A 14533-nucleotide genomic window follows, 5' to 3' on the forward strand; every position below is an offset into this window, starting at 1 on the left:
ATTCTAATTTCGATTAAGATTTTGGCTTCCCTCGATTTTCAAAACAAGATTATCAAGATAAAACAATTATGTGCAGCATAATGAATCTAACAATGTTGCTCCCATTTTGTCTATTATTTTGTAAATCAAGCGCACCGCTCCTAAGTCCTCCAAAAGTCCAAAGAGAGGTTTCAGCACAGATTGAAAACACAGAACCACAGCACACTGCCTCTCTGGTTGTTTTGAAACTTCTCAGTTTGTTTCCAGATAGCATGTACAGCGAAAGAGAGCACGAGCGACAACGAGCACGAGCAGGGAGAGTAAACTTGTATGTGCCATGATGCTAATGGAGAAACGTCTGTCTGCTAAGTCTCTCCTGAGTTAATGAACGATTATTGATTATCAATTCAAATTCAATCAATTCAAAATTGATATTATTATTATTGATACAGTACTTGTCATGTATTTTTAAATTATATTAGTTGGGTTAGGTTTTATTATTATGTGAATGTGCGAGATGTGTTAAATAGTCGTGGCTGCACCACAAAGCTTTCATTGTTTTTCAGTTCACTTGTTTTTAAAGTTAAAGACCATCTAGTGTTAAAAATAAACTCCAGAGTTGATGTACATTAACTGCATGATGTTCTAAAGGCCAGTGAGTATTCATGTTAAACAATCATTTAATAATCGTGATTTCAATATCAATCAAAATAATCGCGATTATTATTTTTGCCATAATCGAGCAGCCCTACTATCCCCTGTTCTTCTCCTCATTTTATGTGCGTATAGTGGGCTAATGGAAATAATGTATGGGTAGATGGGTAAATGAAAGCCTTTACCGTATGTATGTGTTTATGATTGTGATTGTTGTATTGTATTGTGTGTTTTATGTTGGACCCCCTCTAAAACAAGGTGTTTCAACTCAAGGGGATATCCAGTAGTAAAGTTTCTAACTTAACTGCAAACTATAAACCACTCAGTCCAGCAGTAATGGGAAATGTGGGTGTCGCAACAATATCAATATCAACTATCAATATCAATATCAACTAAGACACATATTCACCTGCATCTCAACAGGATTTACACAACTCACAGAATACAGCACAAGACATTCACCTGTATGTCATCAACACATGTTTTAGAATGCATGACGCAGGTACACTCAATTCACCCCAACAAGGTATATTAACTACTGACATACAGCATGTTCACCTGCATCATCTGTCCATGTTCCTCTCCTTCTCTTCATTTGGTAATGTGGATTTATCACTGCCACTATCATAAGAAATAATGGCAGCGTCAGCCTCAAGTACTTAATGTTTTTTGTCTATGACCTTTTCTACTCTACTTTTGGGTAGAGTTTTTTTAGCTTCTTTATCCATTTACTTTGTTTATGCATTTCAAATACTGGTCTTTCTGACTTGATTTCATTTATTTACCGCTGAAGGGCTAGGGGAAGAAGACAATGGCTGGTACACCTGACAGTGTAACCACAATCAGATAGGAGGTCCCAACATCTTTTTTCAACAATGTTTTTTTTCCACATTGCTGGTGGTCTGCCCACGAGGTGGACCAGCCTGTCTGGCGTTTGCCAGAATTGCCCTATGGCCAGTTCGGGCCTGTAATGAGGTAATACGTTGTAATGATAACCTGGTGTATTTGTATAGCTTCCCAATCACAACAGCAGTCTTCTAAAGGTAGCAGTTGTTCACCTACCCAGGCACTTGTAGAGGCCCTGGCTTATCCAGGCCAGGATCGCCAAGGTTATGAGGTCACCAAAACTGGCAGCAATGGGTGTGGCTACATTGTCTGGGTTGATACCCGTCTTCTTTGAACCCACAATTACACCCACCATGATGATACCTGAACATGACAGAAAAAGGGTAGAGACTAAGTCATCATATTTCCAGTGACTTTCAAACATAAAAATGACCAGTCTGTCAGAAAGAGTGCTTTTGTTATCCTAACTTTTTTTTTTTAATGCATATGAGATTAGTTACAAAGACTGTCTGGGACGAGGTCAGAGGGAACCCAGCCTGTCCACAGCCACAGTATCAATTGTTTTTCCTGAACTGTTGAACTACTCTGGCTATTACTCTGTGTGTGTGTCTGTGTCTGTGTGTGTTTACCCTGCAGCAGGGAGGCTATGAAGGCCGTAGCCACGCTGCTGGAACACAGCAGCACAGCATGACTCATCTGGAACTTCCCCTCTGGAATCCAACCAAGAACCACGGCTGCTACGGCAGCCAGGAAACCCACCACAGTGGCTTGAACCTGGAGGAGAAATGGAGTGGGATTTACTATTGCACTCCTTTATTAGGTAAAGGAAACAAACACGAGGGCGCTGCTGAGCTTTCAATGGAGTAGGTCGTGAGTTTGGAAGTTTTGGTCCTATCAGTTTAGATTAAAAGTGCATTTTATTTGCGCTTCTTGCTTGTATTTTTAATATCGTCTCACTCCGCTCCACTTTATGACTTGAAATATAACTTTGGTCTACCTTAGAATGCTGGAAAGAATGCAAAAACTCGCAATGCCATTCAGACTCATCTGAGGCTCACTCCACACCCCGCAGCCATGTCTCTAGGTGCTTCACCTGCCCCCGCTATGGCCTCCTCGGTGCTAGCTAATCAGGATGTCGCCACCCTCAAGCTCGAGTTGCTGGCTTCGCTGAGGATGGATATTGCTGACATCTTTAAAAGGGAACCCTAAGAGACTCTCGGGGATGCTTTGTCAACTATCAAGCTCGACCTGAAAGCCCTGAAAACACAGATGGTGAATGATAAAGCTGCAACTGATGCTACTGTGGCTACCCTAAGAGGTATTGTGGGGGAAATGGAGCATGCACTCTCTGAGTGTACCGATGACATCGCTGAGATGAAAACTACTATAGAGTGCCTCACTGCTAACATAGCCAAGCATGAAAATAAATGTGAAGATTTGGAGTCTAGATCACGGCATAATAATATTAAGATAGTGGGAGTTCCAGAGGGCCCTGACTCCTGCACTACGACTGCTGTAGCTGCCTTGCTAAAGGAGGCATCCGATCTCGAAAAAGCACCCACTTGTGGACCAGCCCCACCGGACTGTTCAACCGAAGCCCAAGCCCGGCGAACGACCAAGAGCCATTGTGTGCAGATTACAGTGACTGTGTTGACATCCTCTGCCGTGCAAGAGAGCTTCAACAGATTAATCTTCATTATCTCAGTCTTCCCCGACCACACTGCCAAGATAGCCTGAGTGCAGGCTGTATTCAATGATGTCAGGCGGCAACTTTGTGGCATTGACGGTGCTCAGCATGGACCTTTTCCCCCAGCCTACCCTCCTATCACTTACATCAATGTTGATAAGGACTTTGTTTCAGCGGAGAAAGCCAGCAACTATGTCAAAAATTTGATTTCTGAGTGAGCTGCATTAGCTATCACGGAGCCGACTCAATCGCTTTTCTGTACAATCAGGTTTTCACACACATTGTACTTGCTTGCTGTGAATACTACATTTGCCAATAGGCTCTTTAGCCTTAAATCTGTATTTTCTACATAACGTGGTTTTGTGATTTGTTGCACTAACTAGGTTAGTGTTACTTTTGGTTGTTGAAAACAATATAAAGTACCTTTTTCTCTCATTGGTTATTGTGATATAGTAGACTATATACTGTATTTTCTTTCTTCAAAGATCAGTGGCAAAATTATTATATTCATACTACCTACTCTAGGTACTCTGCCACAGTTTTGCATCGTTAAATGGTTTTCTGTTTTGATACACTAACTAGTTTAGTGTGATTTTTTTGGTTGTTTAGAATAATGTCAGGTGCCTGTTGCTTTATTTTATTGGTTACTGTGATTTGACATATAGCGTCTTTTTGTTCTTAAAACATTAGGGAAATAATATTGTACTTGTACTACCTTTTTCTATCTAAATATAATTTATTTTATTTTATTTTATATATTTATTCTTTGCCACTGTTTTGCCGGTGATCATGTGGAAATTTTGTTTTCATTTTGTTTTTGTCTCTGCCCATTCTGTTGATCAGTTTTGAAACCGGCAGGGGTCTTTTCTCTTGCTTTTGTTTGTTCTGCATTGTCTCTGAGTTGCTCGCACATTAGTGTGGACAACTTTTGGGTAATGTGGGAAACACTGCCGTCTCCTTTGTTTTGTGATTGTATGGAGACTTAAAGTGTATGTTTGATCAGGGGTGTGCTGGGAGGGTGCCTGACTTTTTCTGATTTTATGAGGCAGAATGGTCTTGTCGATCCATCCATTCTTTCTTCTTCTAGATGCATTAGTCATATTCTAGGATTGATTATCCGTATATAGATAGCACTCTTAATTCATGTGTAGTCTCTTCTGATTATTTGGGTATCATAATATATGATCATGAACTATTATTATTAGACATTCAACTACCTGATTATAAGTGTAGCCCTCCACTCTGAAGATTTAATTCCTTACTTTTGGCAAACATTTTGTGATAACTTCATATTCACTGTTATGGGAGACACTTAAATCATTTCTCAGAGAACAAATTATTTCTTCTACAATTCTACAATTTCATTTAGCAGACGCTTTTATCCAAAGCGACGTACAACACAAGCAAGAATTTAGACTTAAGGAAAAAACCCTTAGTAAGTGCAAAAAGTGCTTCAGGTGTGATTGGTCACAGGTATTGCCGTCTAGTGGCAGAAGAAGTGCCGCACCTCCCCCCCCCTTTTTTTTTTTTTGGAAACCAAAGTAATAAATGACAGTCAACATACAACATCACACAACTTTGTCAGTGCTAGATAATCATTAGGTGCTGGGTTTTGGACCTTCTGACTTAATTTACCCCAAAGGGCAAAGCGGAGAAGAGTCAGGTTAAGTGCCTAGGTGTTCTCGGAACAAATGAGTTTTCAATTGTCTCTTAAAAGTAGAAAGGGACTCAGCAGAACGTACAGAGTTTGGAAGTTTGTTCCACCATTTGGGAACAACAGAAGAGAAGAGTCTGGCTAAAGATTTAGAGCCGTGCTGGGCTGGAAGCACCAGGCGTCTTTCGCATGCAGAGCGTAGTGGGCGAGAAGGAGAGTAGACCTGCATCAGGGATTCCAGGTAGCAGTTCTTGTGATTGTTTTGTAAGCCAAGAGAAGTGCTTTGAATTTGATTCTGGCTGCCACTGGAAGCCAGTGAAGAGAAATTAGCAGCGGGGTGACATGTGCGGGGTGACATTTCTTACTCTGCACTTTCTAGTAAAAGGCTTAATTCTAGGCTTATTAAACTTACAAATGCTATTAGTGATCTAAATCAAAGATATGCACTGAACCACATTCCAGAATTGCTTAAGCAGTGTGTTGATTTACAAGCAGATTTTGATGCTACAAATGGAAATTAATGCTACATTCAAGTCTTTTTACCCTTGATTATATAAATCTGAATTTCCTATAGATAGTACTAAAATGAATGATTTTCTTCAAAATCTATCGAACCCTGTCATTGACTCTAATACTGCAGAACAATTGGACTCTCCGCTTTCTCTTGAAGAGTTATTAAATTCAAGCTATGAAATCTAACAAAGCCCATGGCCCAGATGGATTTCCTATTGAATTATTTTAAAAAATTTATTGGAAAATTGGCACCACTACTTCTGTCCATATTCAATGAATCCTTTGAACATGGTTCCTTACCACCTACTTTGACACAAGCCACTATTGCCCTCCTTTTTAAGAAGGAAAAAAGCTGACTTTCTCTGGTTCTTATAGGCCATTATCTCTGCTCAATGCTGATGTGAAGATGTTGGCTAAAATAATTGCATCTCGTTTGGAGAACATGCTTCCCTACATTATATCTGAAGAGCAGAATGGTTTTTATAAAGGGACGTCAATTGTTTTTCAATACCTGTACACTTTTTAATATAATTTACTCTTAACATTCGGCTGAACTCCCTAAATGGTGTGAAGAACCTATTAAAATCCTTGGAATTATTAGGGCCCAAGCACCGAACGGGTGCGAGGACCTTACTGAAATCCAAGGAATTATTATTATTTTTCCTATAAATTAATTGCTGTTTGGAGGGATTTATCATACTCAAAAACTTATAAAACTCTGCAGCCTTATCATGTCTGATGAAATTGATATTTTATGGGTCTTAATGTTCACCCAAGCAACCTCAAATTCACTCATAATACTGCACAGACTTTCATGAGGCCCAGAAAAAAAATTCTGAGTTTTGATCAAACGCTGTTGCCAAAGTTACGCACTATTAGTGGTAAAACAGGAAGCACTTTTTTAAGGGCCAAAGCATGCAACAATACTCACCAAACATGGCACAGCAGCAGCCCCTCAGTACTGTTTAACCTAGAGCTACGAAACTTTAGAAACGTGTATGAGCTCAAGACCTACAAAAAAGCCTCTTGGAGCCATGCCCTAAACCCAAAAGGAAGTCTGCCATTTTCATTAGAATTTTTATATTTTTTGTAATTTTAGCCTGTTTCATGAAACACTTGTTCTACAGATTTCATCTGATCCATTTCACATCCAGACAGCAGTATTTCCTAAAGTTGGTGATGTTGTATTGTGAGCCGTTTCACATTTTATCAAAACACTGTTACCTTTCTGCCGGGTTCTTCACCATAAAACAGGAAGTTGTGTTTGAGGGGCTAAAGATGCTTAAAAACTCACGAAACATGGCATATACATCAATAGTCCTATGATGTGTTATTTGATATGATTTTGTTTTTGCTGTGATGTGCCAAAACGTGCTCTGTAGCACCACCTACAAATTTTAAATGAAGCAGCCCCTGCAAACTGTTTAACCTAGAGCTACGAAACTTAAGAAACTTATGTAAAAGCCCAAGACCTACAATTAAAGCCTTTTGGAGCCATGCCCTAAACCCAAGAGAAAGTCCACCATTTTTCATTTTATTTAAAATTTTGGGCAATTTTTTGCAATTTCTGCTAGAGCCCGACTGATTTTTCAATAGACCTATATTCTCAGCTGATACAAGCATTTTACAGACATAATGGAGCAAATCAGTCTCTGCACATATGTTTTTCCCCAAATGCTCTGAAAGGAAAACTCTGTTCACAGACTATATATTGCAAAAAAATGATGCTGGGGTGGTTTTGAAATGTTTGCATTCTATAGTTTGTCCAGCAGAGTGCGGTCTTACTCCATTGTTTACACGACCTTCAGCACAGTAAAAGCAGCAGATTAGAACACATATGGCCCTGCCCGAAACACACAGGCTGGATCCCTTTTCAAATGTATTACAGCTGCAGCTTTAGCTGACCCCTTCTCTCTCTCTCTCTCTCTCTCTCTCTCTCTCTCTCTCACACACACACACACACACACACACACACACACACACACACACACGACCTACAAAAAACGTTATGGAGTCATGCCCTAAACAGAAAGTCCACCAATTTAAATTTTCTTTAATTTTTTTGGCCAAATTTTTGCCATTTCTGCTAGAGTGTGACTGCTTTTTCAATATACCTATATTATCACCTGATTTGAGCCTATTACAGACATAATAAAGCAAATCAGTCTCTGCACATATTTTTTCCCAAATGCACTGATAGGAAAACTCTGTTCACAGACCATATAAAAGCAGGAAATGATACTGTGGTACTTTTAAAATGGTTGCATTCTATGGTTTGTCCAGCAGAGTTCTCTCTTACTCCACTGTTGATACGACTGTCAGTACTATAAATCACATGCACTACAGAGCAGCAGAACAGAGCAAATTCAGCCAAGGCACAATCACACAGGCTGGCTTCTTCCCTTTTTCACACCTGTCACAGCTGCAGCTCTGCCTCTTTCTCTCTCACACACACAAACAGACAGAGAGAGAATGTCAGAGAGTCACAAACACCTCTTCTAAAGAAATTTAGTTAAGTATCTAACTCCATCACTACATAAGGGACGCACTAATTTACTGCTGCGTGCAGTGTTGCCCTTTCTCAGAGAGACGCGGTCACATAAGTCGTGCGCAGAGGTGTGAGGGCCTGTTCATCACTGCTTGCAGCTTTAATTATTATTATTATTATTTTCCCAAATGAATTGCCTTTTTGAGGGCTTGATCATAATCCAATACTATGATCTTTGCAGACTTATCAGGTCTAGTAAAAATGTGCCATTTATTGGTCTCGTGCATGGGTGGGAGGAAATGTATTAGCGGTGCCAACAAAGAGCAATTTTCAACAAAGCAGCCCCCACAGCACGTATTACCTAGAGCTGTGAAACTTTGGAGGCCTGTGTAACACCACAAGACCTACAAAAAAGTCTCTTGGGGCCATACCGTAAAACCAACAGGAAGTCGGCCATTTTGATTTGAAGTTTGAATTTTGGTGTATTTTTGGTCATTCTCTGGGGCCACATTCTTTTGAACTTCTCCTAGAGCTTTCATCAGATTGACTTCAAATTGTATGGCTACCTGCATAAGACCTTTGACACCAAAAGTCAAATTCATGAGTTTTCATCACACCGTGTGACCATTATGAGGCATCTCATTTGCATGTTCTGCTATGAACCAGGAAGTAAACAGGCGCTACCTATTGGCACAGGAATGGCAAAGTTTTACACTAACACGTCCAGCTCCAAGCAGGTTGACTTGATTGATCTCAAGATGGTCTCAAAAAATCTTTAAGATGTTGATAATGTTTGATGATGAGTTTGGGTTGAAAGGCATTACCGTGGTGGAGTGGACAATTTCAATGTTTCGTAGCAGGTTAACTTAATTGACCTCATATCCAATTAAAATACTGTAAAGACCTTCATGATGCACAGAAATTACACTTTTGCATTTTCATCAAATGCTGTTGCCAAGTTAATTGCCATAAAACTGGAAGCACTTTTTGAGAGGCAAGGCATGCACCAAAACTCACCAAACTTAGCACACACATCAGAAGTCCTAAAATGTGATATTTGATATGATTGTTTTTGCACTAATGTACCAAAATGGCTCTGTAGCGCCCCCTACAGATTTCAACAAAAGAGCCCCTGCATTACATTTCACCCAGAGCTACAAAACTTGGGAGGCATATGTAACAGCCCAAGACCTACAAAAAAAGCATCTTGGACCCATACCCTAAACCGTAACAGGAAGTAGGCCATTTTGAATTGAATGTGCAATTTTGGCGTATTTTTTGCCATTTTCAGGGCTTGCAATTTTTTGATCTTCTCTTACAGATTTCATCCAATTGACTTCAAAATTTAAAAATCCTCTTAGAAGGCCTGGGACATCAAAAGTTATTACATTTGTGAGTTTTCGTCACATCGTATGGTTGTTACTGGGCCAATCATTTCCGGGTCTCACCATTAACCAGGATGTAGTTTATAACTCTGAGGGACATGGTCCAATCTTCACCAAACTTCACATTTGATAACTGTCTTGCCCTTAACACATCTACATGACAACTGTTACCATTACTTTTAGCGCCCCCTACTGGCAACATAAAATGTCATGGAAATTACGTTTTCTTCTTTGATGGAATCCTCCTACAGATTGTATACGATTGACTTCAAATCTGGTGACAAAACCTTTAAGACCTTACTGATGCCTCCCTCTGAAGTATAGGTTTTCCCTGAACGCTGTTGCCATGGAGCCCCAGTGGTGGCTGCCAAAACACAAGTTATTGTAACTTCACTTTACATTGACCAATTGGCCCCAGATTTCACAGTTGGGGTCAGGCTGCAGTCCTTAACACATTAACACCTCGTACAACAAAATATCCTTCGATTTTCATGAAGTTTACATGTTTTGTTCGACAAATGATGAAGACCAAGATGCCACAGACTTTTTGTGTCCAAAGGAAGTAATTCACCATGTGAAATATCTCCCTCAAGGGTCCAAAGTCTCTACGTAATTTTTCCAAGTTTCAACGAAATGGATGATTGCATCACACAGAGTCCCTACAGTAGCCTTGACTTGCGTGGGGGTGTGAAGGCCCGCTCATCGTTGCTTGCAGCTTTAATTACTATTATTTTTCTCTCCAATGGATTGCATTTTTGCAGGTCTGAAAATGCTCAAAAACTAATGAAAGTTGGTATGCTTGTCCGGCCTGGCGAAAAAAAATTGTATTTTAGTGGTTTCTCAAACGGGTGTTGCAAAATGGCTTCACAGCGCCCCCTAATATGTAGCCCCAGTGGCTGCTTTTCATCTACAATTATGAAATTTGGTACACGTATGTACCATGCCCAGACTTGCAAAAAATGCTCTTGGACCCACCCCCAAAACCCAACAGGAAGTCAGCCATTTTGAATTTTGTGCTAATTTTTGGTGATTTTCGACCTTGTCCCACTGGATTCATCCGATCAACCTCAGAATTGGTTTGTACACTCTCAACCCCTTGGTGATGAAAAGTTATCACAGGTCCATGCAAAACTTTTACAGTTTTCCTGTGATGTGGCGTAGAATTTTGATGTCTCGCCATACAACAGGAAATTGTTGTAACTTTGGTGTTGTCTGATCTGCCTGAAACTTCAGAGGTTTGATAAAGGTCCTGTCCTGAACACATTTGTATAACAATATTCACTAGTTGTGATAGCGCCACCTAGTGGTGACGTGTGGTGGTGGGTTTTTTTTCATACTTTTATCAACTTGGCTTTTTCATATTAATTGTTTATTATTTAATTTAATTTAATTATTTAATATTAATGGGATCCAGTTGAAATTGTGTTCATATGACATTAACACCTTTCCAACTGAAAGTTATCAATGGTCCACCGCGCAAAACTTTTACGGTTTTCCTGTTATATGGCATTCAATTTTGATGTCTTGCCATACAACAGGATCCAAACTCTTAGCGTATATTATCAGACTTTCACAGAAATGAATGACCGCTATAGCTGGAGTCCCACTAGTCCCATCGCTGCTCCTTCTCTTCTTTGTTAACAACAGCTTTTAAGTTCTTAAAAATGTTAACTCCAGCTTTGATTTTTTCTCAGTTTCACTTGGTGTCTCCCTCCCACTGGCAACACAGGACCCCCTGTTTATAGTTTGACTGCCCATCTCCACCCAGAGCAACGTCACAGACTCATGCCAGATTTGGGTTCCCACTGTAGGGCTCTAGTACATATCACACACAATGGGTAAATACACAAATTCTATTTTTAGACCATTACTGTTTAACTGTTAACAATAACTGATAACTGATAATAGGACAGCTATGGAATTAAATGTGGGAGAGAGAGGGGGAGTGACACGCAGCATTGCGTTTGACCATTACTGTTTAACTGACAAAGAATTCGTGTAGTGGAGGCTAGTGCTAACGTCAGGACTGGCTGAAGGAGTTTGTCTGTAGAAGCAAGTACTCCCGCCCACTGAAAGTGTTTGTGATAGCAGAGTCCAGACTGACACTGGGAGAGAAACACAGTGTTGCGCTCAAGTCATCAGGATGGTCTTACCAGGCTGATAGCCATGTGGTACTCTCACTACCTGGGGCTCGCGATCACAGAGCCTGGGTCTGTTGAATTGCACTACGCTAATCCTGTTGCCTCTCGGAAACATTCCTGCTCCCTTGTTTCCTAGTTTTGCTGGATCCTGGCCATAACCTTGACTGTGCCTTACCGTGGTGATAGCTATGCTGATGCTGCGACCCTGCCTTTGGTTGTGCTCGTGCTGTGGCTGTACTGATACTATGCCCCCTGCTTGCCCTGATTGTGGTCTGGTCCTGGTTGCGCCAATGTTGTGATCTTGCCTTTGGACACCTCCCTATCAACATATGCATGAGACTGTTATCATCTCCCTCAACATCATCATAGGGTGCAATTAATAATTTCACAACTACCGTTATTGTAATATGTCATGCATCTGTTTCTATTATTGCCGTGCCTCTCTCCCCCTCTCTCCCTCTCTCTCTTTCCTTTTTTGCCATGATTGTATTTCAGTTGTTATTTACGACATCTATTGCTCGTCTGTCCGTCCTGGAAGAGGGATCCCTCATCATCCTCTACCACTCTTCCTGAGGTTTCTTCCTCTTTTTTTTCCCCATTCAGGGGTTCTTTTTCGGGAGTTTTTCCTTGGGTGATGTGAGGGTCTAAGGGCAGAGGGATGTCATACACTGTAAAGCCCTCTGAGGCAAACCATGTTTTGTGATAATGGGCTCTATAAATAAAATTGACTTGACTTGACTTGACTAATAGTCTGTAGGTGAGATTGTGTGCCTATATTTAACATAATTATAGATTTTTTTTATTTTTATATTTTTATAGCCAAATATAGAACAGAAATCTGTAAAGGCACCTCTATGAACAGCATTTAGTTTGATTTTTGTAGCACTGATTCTTAATTTAAAGGCATTACTGGCTGTTTGTGCACATGGATAGCTAAAAGGCAAGATGTATGTAATTACCTGCTTCAGTGCCAGGTTGCCTATGATAAGATTCCACTTCTCTATGGGAGAATCCATCTTGCCGACATTCACCTGTGTTGGGAAACAGGACAGAATAGAGAGAGAGAATAATTATGCCAGTGCTCCCTTATGACCTGAAAAGTTATGTATCGCTATTATACATAGTCCAGCAATTTTAGGATTAAAATTAAGAGGACAAATTGTCATAAACTTGAAGGTACAATCCAGCTTTAAAGTATTACAGTCCCATAAAGAGTTACAAAGTAAAGAACATACTGTCATCAACAGAAGCAGCAGAGGCTGACATATCCTGACTCAGATTCTGGTATGGTTCAAGCTCCCAAAACATCCTACATCCTACATCTTTCAAACTTGGCAGTAGGGCAGGTTAAACTTTCTCCCCCATGTCAAGCACAGACAAACTGGTGTTTTCAAATGCTGGGAGGTCCTCACTTTGACTACTAAATCAACTCATGTACAATCAGTGTACACACAAAATGATTACTTCATCCGTCCATTAATCCATCCATCCAGCCATCCATCCATTATCATCTCTATATCCAAGGCAGCAGGCTGACGAAAGCACTCCAGACATCCCTCTTTTTCAGCTCCTCCTGGGGGACACCAAGGCATTCCCAGGCCAGACGAGATAAGTAATCCCTCTAGCATGTTCTGGGGTCTGCCACAGGGCCTCCTACCAGTTGGACATGCCAAGAACACCTTTATCGGTAGTTGCCCAGGAGGCATCCTTATCAGATGCCCTAGCTACCTCAACGCAGGGCGCAAGAAGGGCTCTATTTCAAGCTCCTCCAGGATGTCTGATCCCCTCACCTTATCTCTAAGGCTAAGCCCAGCCACCCTCCACAGGAAACACATTTTGGCCATTTGTATCCGCAATCTCATTCTTTTAGTCGCTACCCAAAGCTCATAATCATAGATGAGGGTCGAAACATAGATGGACTAGGATGATGGGCTTTGCCATCTGACTCAGTTTCCTCTTCACCTTGACAGTCCAACGCAACTCCCGCACCACTGCGCATGCCGCAATAAAACCACTTGGCCGACTTATGCTCCATTCTACCATCACTCATGAACAAGAGCCTGAGATACTTGAACTCCTTTGCTTGGGACAGCACATTCCACCCCACCCAGGGGGGGCAATCCACCATTTACCGGCAGAGAGCCATGGCCTCAGATTTGGAGGTGCTGACTCACATCCTGACCACTTCACAATCGGCTGCAAACAGCCCCAATGCATGCTAGAGGTCACGGTGTGATGAGGGCAACAGAACCACATTATCTGCAAATAGCAGAGATGCAATTCTGAGGTCCCCAAACCAGACCCCTTCCTTCCCGTCGCCTTAGACCAGAAGGGCAAATGCTCACAACTCCTCTAACAGCCCTGCGAGGGTAAAGAGCTGATCCAACATTCCATGACCAGGACGGAACCCACATTGTTCCTCCTAAATCCAAGGCTTGACAATCGGTCAGAGCCTCCTTTCCATAACCCTGGAGTAAACTTTCCCAGGGAGGCTGAGCAGTGTGATAACCCAAAAATAGGAGCACACACTCCAAACCTTTTTTTTTTTCAAAAATGCAAAGGGCTTCCCCCCAAAAGGCTTCAATTCAATTCAATTTCAAATCAATTTTATCTATAAAGCTGATTATCACAAATCACAATTTGCCTGAGAGGGTTTTAGAGCATACGACATCCATCTGCCCTTAGACCCTCACATTGTCTAAAGAAAAACTCCCCCAAAAAAAACCTGTAACAGGGGGAAAATAATGGTAGAAACCTCAGGAAGAGCAACTGAGGAGGGATCCTCTTTCAGGATGAAAAGAGAAAGAGAGTGGGGAAGAGAGAGGGAGAGAGGGAGAGAGAAGCAAAGCAATTATGGTAACAACAACATATCATATAACAATAGTGATAGACTGAAAATTACTACATACATTCTATGATAGCATGTGATGTTATGTGCAAATATTGTAGTTGTTGTTAAGAGTCCCATGCATATATTAATAGTGGAGGCATGACGTAGTAATGGCAGTAGAAGGTCGCGTCAAGCAGGATCATGGCATCTGCGCAACCAGGGCCCACGACACAGGCACAGCCTCAGACAGGACCACAGCAACAGCACAACCTAGACCCCATTCAAGGCCAGCTGGAAGTACAGTATCAGTGTAGCCACAGCAAGAGCACAGCCAAAGGCAGGCTCACAGCATCAGC

At 41.2% G+C, this 14533-nt stretch overlaps 1 protein-coding gene across 5 annotated transcripts in view; it reads right to left on the reverse strand.

Annotated features, from left to right (window-relative positions):
- Positions 1-14533, reverse strand: part of slc41a2b (solute carrier family 41 member 2b) — a 72115-nt gene that overhangs the window by 42125 nt on the left and 15457 nt on the right. For all 5 annotated transcript variants that reach the window (XM_042511036.2, XM_088072913.1, XM_088072915.1 and 2 more), the window contains exons 4-6: positions 12307-12378; positions 2109-2253; positions 1696-1842 (exon numbers count right to left, since the gene is read on the reverse strand). In XM_042511036.2, the coding sequence (XP_042366970.1) occupies positions 1696-1842; positions 2109-2253; positions 12307-12378 (364 nt within the window). The remainder of the gene's footprint in view (positions 1-1695; positions 1843-2108; positions 2254-12306; positions 12379-14533) is intronic.

Source organism: Plectropomus leopardus, chromosome 22 (genome assembly GCF_026936395.1).
Source record: "Plectropomus leopardus strain MGB_pleo_1.0 chromosome 22, ASM2693639v1, whole genome shotgun sequence".
Classification (NCBI taxonomy): domain Eukaryota; kingdom Metazoa; phylum Chordata; class Actinopteri; order Perciformes; family Serranidae; genus Plectropomus; species Plectropomus leopardus.